Source organism: Atta colombica, unplaced genomic scaffold, assembly GCF_001594045.1.
Source record: "Atta colombica isolate Treedump-2 unplaced genomic scaffold, Acol1.0 scaffold39, whole genome shotgun sequence".
NCBI classification, from domain to species: Eukaryota; Metazoa; Arthropoda; class Insecta; order Hymenoptera; family Formicidae; genus Atta; species Atta colombica.
The window spans coordinates 777,724-785,132 of record NW_017259498.1 but is presented as its reverse complement, the minus strand read 5'-3'; the positions used below and the strand labels follow the sequence as shown (position 1 = coordinate 785,132).

Here is a 7,409-nt window from a genome sequence, read left to right as displayed (position 1 = left end):
TCTCTCTCTCTCTCTCTCTCTCTCTCTCTCTCTCTCTCTCTCTCTCTCTCTCTCTTCAAACTATTTGTAAACTACATTTATAATATACAGGGATAGTATTTACATTTAGTATTAATCGTTTACCTCGAAAATTCCTCAGCTAACATTAAATATTTATAGAAAATTTAATTTATATTCCCAATGTACTGCATATACCGAAACAATAAAAATGTGCAATTATTGATGAATATTAGGGAAAAAGTTCGTAGCGTTTTTCCCGTTAGATGTAACGGGAAAAACGCCATGAACTTTTTCCCATATCTAATATTATATGAATATTGTATTATATGTACTTTTTTTTTGTATACAATATCACAAAGATCACGAGCGAGTGAGCAGTACTCATCTCCGCTTACAGAGGGCGACGGAGAGCATTCGTAAACAACAATCATCTGGAAGAGAATATAAGGAGCGCAGCATATCGTCTCAATCGCCTGTAAAGTGAGCCACAAAATTGGACTTTAAGGTGAAAGAACATAAAATGTTCTTCATCCGGTATAATCCGTTTAAAAAGTGATCAGGGACGACCACCAGATCTGAAATTTCGGAGAAATTCAAATTTCATAGAATGTATATGGAACATTCTTCGAATATGTAACAATATCTAATTGAAACTTTTAACGATATTTGAACATTATTTTGCATTATATAAATATAAATATATTTCGGAACATTTTAGAATATTCTTGAAATGTTTTTTTTTAAGATGGGGGATTTTTAAGAATCCTTTTCCAATATAGTAAAGATATTTAGTGTTAGCTGGGATCATTACGTCAAATAATTTATCTATCAAAAAGATGATGTAAGAACAAAAATATTATTTTATTTAAAAGAATAATTACAAATTTCGTGAATAATTGAACAAATAAAAACGTAGATAAATAATAAAATTCTTTTTTGATATTATTGTTTTTTAAGCAGGAGAGTTTATATTTAATTTTGATTTAAAGAATTAAAAGAATTAAAGGTTCAAAAAGAATTAAAAAGATTTTATTTAATGCTGAAGATTTAAAAATTATGACTCAATAAATTTCTGTAAAGGAATTAACATACAGAAACAGAAAATAGAGTGTAATCAATAAGAAATGTAATATTATCTGCATATTATCTGGAAAGCGATACACGTAGCGCCCTTACACGCGAGCGTTGTGAAACTGCTTTAGTCAGTGCTATCGATCGAAGTTAAGAATATAGGCAAAGGACATCGGTAAAACATACTCCAAAATATTATGGCGTCATGTCTAACGCCACTTGTTGGAAATGTGTGTTCTCCTGACACGCCGACGTACGTGCTTAATACTGTTTCTCAATAATACATGCGATAACCAAATGTTCTAGATGACATTAATTACAGTTATTTTGAGTGATGCTATTCGCAAAAGAAATTACTAGTTTGTCATACGTGGCTCCGAAGTGTGTTATAGACAAAGATAGATGTGACTTTTGTAAAATTCTCTCAAGTTGCTAAAATATTTCCGCGATCTCATAAGATCACAAAGATCTTTGAATCTATTGTCTAATACGATAGACGCCGCTAGTGTTTCAGTTATTGATGAAGTAGATTGAAAATATACGGAAATACCTAATGACGATTTCGCGAAATGACGACTCTTCGATATGACACTCTCTGCTCCGTTTTGATTTTGCTCCATATTTTAGTATATACTAAGGCAGCACTGAGAGATATTCTAAATGTTCAGGTAATTACATGTAGATATTTTGTAAGATAAAAAAAAAAAATAATATTAATATTTAAATCGTTAATTTATATAATTTTTATTAATACTATATGGTATTATATATATTTTTAGCAAACACTACTAACAGTAACATAATTGTTAATTAATTTTTCACTTAACAATATATAAATGTAATGTAACACATGTTATACGTAATTATTTTGTTTTTATTTTACGTAATATTTATTGTTAGTTATATTGTTGAGTGGAAAATTATATAATTATAACTAACAGTTATGTCACTGTTAATTGGTTTGCTGAGTTATTTCATCGCATGTTATACAAATTATTTAATAAATTGTGTGTAAACATGTGTAACACATGTTATACGTAATTATTTTGTTTTTATTTTACGTAATATTTATTGTTAGTTATATTGTTGAGTGGAAATTATTTCCACTCAACAATAAATATTATATAATTATAACTAACAGTTATGTCACTGTTAATTGGTTTGCTGAGTTATTTCATCGCATGTTATACAAATTATTTAATAAATTGTGTGTAAACATATAACAAAAGAAGAATTCTTTTATATTATAGCATTTACCTGATACCAAGTTTGGTCCGAATGAATATTCTGATGATGATAGAGAATATTCCGATGTTGATGATAGAGATAGAGGATCTTTAGCACGACCGAATAATCAACAAAACACAAAAGATCATTTATATTCAAAAGCTGATAGTTATCTTGACAAAGAAGAGCAAGTAATTACAGATACCTTGGATAAAAGTAAGCATTGATTATTTGTGTATGTTTATAGAAGTGGGAGTTAATATTTTCTTATGCTTGTTATATTCTTTTCAGATATAATATGGGATGTACAATGGGGGACACAACTGAAACTTACTCAAGCATCAGCAGTTTCTGTAGACCCAAATGGCAATATTGCAATATTTCATAGAGGAGCTCGTGTTTGGGGCTCTAATAGTTTCAATAATGAAAATAAATTTGATTCGAATAATGGGCCGATAGCACAAAACACAATAATTCTTCTGGATAAAAATGGTAGAGTGATATCGGAATGGGGAAAAAACATGTTTTATCTCCCACATGGTTTGACTATCGATCAGTCTGGGAATTATTGGATAACTGATGTAGCAATGCATCAGGTATTCAAGTTTGATGCTCAAGATGTAAAGAAACACATGGAAGAATTAAAAAGTGCACTTGTTAACCCAGAGACAAGTGTGACTAACAATCATGCCAGCATGTTAAAGCCATCTATAATTTTGGGAGAGGCTTTTATCCCTGGTAATACCGCGAGCACATTTTGTAAACCAACTGACGTTGCTGTACATACTAATGGTGACTTTTTCGTCAGTGATGGATATTGCAATTCTAGGATAATTAAATATAATAAAAAAGGTGAATTAATTTTACAGTGGGGACGACTTTGGAACAGTAGAGGTAATGATAAAAATAATATTGATATTAATAACAATAAACAGTATTTAAATAAATGCTAAATTAAGTCTGATTTTATTTTAGAGTTTGTCTATCCACAGTCGCCTCCGCCATATGCGTTTCTTGTCGCACATGCTTTAGCACTCGCGAGTGAATTAAATTATCTTTATCTCGCTGACAGAGAAAATGGCAGAATATTATGCTTCTTTGCTAACAATGGTACATTCCATAAGGAATATAAACATCCTGCTATTGGTACAAAAATTTACAGCGTTGCCTACGCTCGAGAAAAATTATATCTAATTAATGGACCTAATCTATTTATAAGTAATCCAGCACCAGTAAGAGGCTTTGTACTTGATATTTATTCCGGAAAGATATTATCAATGTTTGAGCCCAAGAAAAATATGGATAATCCACATAATTTGCATGTGACAGAAGATGGTTCTGAGATATACGTAGTTGAATTAAACAATAAGAAAGTTTATAGATTTTTACAAGGTACAATGTTTTATTAAATGTTACTTTCTATAATAACAAAAATTCCATGATGTTGCATCTTAAATATATCTATCTTTTTCATGTTTAGGAGTAAACAATTCTAATTCGCAGTCAGCTAAACGGCATCAACATCAGATCTTAATACATCCTGATACTGAAAATGCCGATATTGAAAAGACCAATATGACAAAACTGATCCTAGGCCTTGGCTCAGCGGTCGTTTCCTTTATTACAATTTGTATTGCGATTGCTGCCATTGTAGCGAGATGTCAAAAACGAGGTAGAAAAATAAGACATGATGGACCAGTTGTTGAATTCTCTAAATTAATAGAATAGAAATAATATGTTCCTTTCAATATGATTGTTTTTCGTTGTAGAATCTTGTTGTGCATTCTTGTGTGTTAATTTATTTTCTATATTTATTAAAGCACTAGTTTACACACACACGCGCGCGCGCATACACACACACACACACACACACACACACACACACAAATTGTTCATAATATTACATAATACATAATACATTTAGGAATGATAATTACTGCATAATCCCAAATAGCAAACTGATATTATTTGTCGTTATTTTCGACATCAAAATAATATTAAAAACATCATTTTGACGTCAAAATAATGATAAATAATATCAGCTTGCTATCTAGAATAATAACATTTTGAAACGACAGATTTATTATATTTATCGTTAATTCATTGCTATTATATGTAAATTATCATTTCTAAACTTCAAACTATTATGAATAAATCTATAATATATATAACAGCAGAATACTTAATATCATTCCTGTTATAATATATTTGAATTTACTTTACTTCTCTAACATAATCTATTTAAGTTTTTTTAAGCTTCAATTTTTATGTTTCTTAATGTACACTTAAAGAAATATCATGCAGTTTATGTATGTGCCTGCAATGATTAAATTGTAAATATTAAGGATACATACTGGTTTTTTTTAATTGAGCTTTTACACATTATTATTTAATTTCATTTTTACATATTATTTATTTAATGTACTGTATATAATGTACTGTACTGCTTTTTACATTTTTTTTTTCTGTACATTGTTATTTATGTATATAGATAAAAATGTATGTTATCTTAATCTTACATAATTCTTTAATGTATATTGTAACCTTTCTCTCTACATTATTACTGATATACAAGCTATAGATAAGAATATTTCTACAAGCCATAGATAAAAATGTATTATCTAACTTAATTTAACTTATTATTTCTTTTATCTGTACTTATACTTACTTGTAAAGCTTTATGTTATTATTTGTTTAAATGTCAAATACGATATTAACTCTTTAAAGCCTAGATAATTTATAAATTAATTTTATTTTATTAAATTAATTTATAAATATAATTATTAATTATAATAATAATTATATTACTTAAAATATGAAATAACCAAAAATTCTGAAAAGTTTAAATTGTAATTGTAATTTTTTCAGATATTTATTTCCATTTCAATTATTTCATCTTTTTTTTAATATATTGCTCGAATGGCTATTTTAAATCATTATGACTGTAACATTATTCATTATTAAATTAAGTATTTTTTTTTATGAACTGATTTAAAAAGCAAAAGGAAATTAAAATTGCAAATATAATTTATAAGTTATTCTCGCTCCAATTAATATTAAGAATAATAGATATCGGACATTTAAAAATAACTCATTTAAAACGAGGTAATTTTAACTTTTATCTTTCTAAGGTCCGTTTTCACAATATTTGGTTACCTAAAGATTAAAGGTTACCAACAGATTCATCAATGTAATTTATTCATGAATTTCTTGGTTATCTTTAATGTTTAGGTAACCATATATTGTGAAATCGGGTTTAAGGGGGTTATCCCCTTCATTAGTTACCGAGCAATTCCTGTTCGTTCAAGTTTCTTTGCGTCTTTTGGTAATTATAAATTATATTACATTTTCCAAAATGAAATGCCAATATTTATTCTAGAAAGTTGAAAGTATGTTGATGAATTTATAGAAATTTTTTTAATCATTCTGAATAGGTGAAAAAAAACGATCAAATTCTAGTACTCCTGTTAGCATTGAAGAGGTATCAAATTGTACCTAGTAAAGTAAGGATAATTATCGAATTAATTTTATATTACGCTTTTTTTATTATAGTATGCGTGTAATTTGTGTTTGCTTGCAATGATTAAATTTCTAGCGAACGAAACGAAATTGAAATAGATTGAAATGAATTTAAATTTTCAGAAATATTCATTTGGATTCATGAATGTTAAAATGAATCCTTTTCAATCCTGAATGCATTTTTATTCATTTATAGTAATTACATAAAACAAATGTCTATTCCTTCTCAATCTTGAATGCATTTTTATCCATTTATAGAAATGGCATAGAGTATATTTCTATGCTTTTTAACCTAATAATAAATAAAAATATTTTGTGTGCATCGTGAATACTAAATTAAAAATTTTGTATAGGAAATGCAGTTTTTAATCCAATTGAATAAAAAAAGTTTATTTTTTAATAGCCCATTTTCTTAAAATGGACCATGAATACTATTCAAAATTGTGAGTAGAAAATCCATTGTTTCATTTAAAAATGTATCGTGAATGCTATTTTATTCAGAATTATGAATAAGAAATTTTTCGTTTTAAATTCAACTGAGTTAAAAAAAGTACTATAAAAATATATCAAATCTACTTCATTTAATACTTAAAAGAGACATTAAAAAACTACGTAAATATGTGTTACAATAAATGTTACATATGTAAATTCTTTATTTTTAATTAATAAATTAATCGCTTTTATGTATATTTTATATTAATATATTTCCTTTATTATACAGCTAGCATAATTTTTTTGTATAAAAGTTTTAAAATAATAACTATAGAATTTTATGTATGTATTACTATTTTAATTTATTTAAACTTTTACATGTATAAAAATTTTTTATGTGGAATCCAATCTATTTTTATGGACTTAAATACGTATTCGGATTGAAAATTTCCAATCTATTTCAATCCATTTTCGTTTGCTGGATTGTAAATATTAAGGATATATATTATATTTTTTAATTTATTAAAAAAAATTAATTTTTTTTACACATTATCTATTTAATGTATTGTACTTTATATTAGCGAACCTTACTAATGTTCGCTCAACCAGATTTTCAGGTTATTGCTGCCATTTTTAACAAGCCTTGAAATTATTATCATTTTTAGCCTAATTAATTAAACACCCTAATTAATCGAATGTATTTTACGTTTCAATTACATAGGATATCTACGATATCTCACGGCACGCAAGAGGATGAGTTGGGAGGCCGAGAGGCGAGAAAATTTTAAGCTGACGAGCCTGCTGGAGAATCGCCGCGGTAGAAGTTTCAAGTTCCTGGAGAAACGGCCAAACCCGCGCGATTTCAGCAAATTGAACACAGAGCCAGAAACTTCAGAAGATGAGCGTCCTGAGAACAGTCTTGCGAGGGTGATTTAAAGATATCCTCGAGTAACGTCATGATCACATCGCGATCTCGCAGATATGAACTGCACCCGATTGCGCGTCCGTTCATTTAGTTCTTGAATATTCGCGCTGTTGAGTGCGCTGTCCGGCTGACACCCGAACTCGACCGACAGTATACGCGAATGACGTCACCTTGCCGACTACCGGATATATAGCTTTGACATTACCATTTGTCTTTTCAATATATTCTACTGTAA

The 7,409-nt window shown here is 28.2% G+C and overlaps 1 protein-coding gene across 1 annotated transcript; it reads left to right on the top strand.

Annotated features, from left to right (window-relative positions):
* Positions 1-1,311: 1,311 nt before the first annotated feature.
* LOC108691094 (peptidyl-alpha-hydroxyglycine alpha-amidating lyase 1-like) lies at positions 1,312-7,347 on the top strand. The gene is made up of 6 exons (XM_018198732.1): positions 1,312-1,739; positions 2,322-2,514; positions 2,590-3,192; positions 3,274-3,690; positions 3,779-3,970; positions 6,971-7,347. The coding sequence occupies exons 1-6, from the start codon at positions 1,641-1,643 to the stop codon at positions 7,183-7,185; spliced, it is 1,719 nt and encodes a 572-aa protein (XP_018054221.1). The 5' UTR covers positions 1,312-1,640; the 3' UTR covers positions 7,186-7,347.
* Positions 7,348-7,409: the final 62 nt, after the last annotated feature.

Bases quoted from the DNA above. Each gene is read 5' to 3' on its own strand.
- LOC108691094 (XM_018198732.1), top strand. From the start codon at position 1,641: ATGACGACTCTTCGATATGACACTCTCTGCTCCGTTTTGATTTTGCTC. The intron at 2,515-2,589 runs GTAAGCATTGAT...TATTCTTTTCAG, and splicing joins TACAGATACCTTGGATAAAA to ATATAATATGGGATGTACAA. The intron at 3,691-3,778 runs GTACAATGTTTT...TTTCATGTTTAG, and splicing joins AGTTTATAGATTTTTACAAG to GAGTAAACAATTCTAATTCG.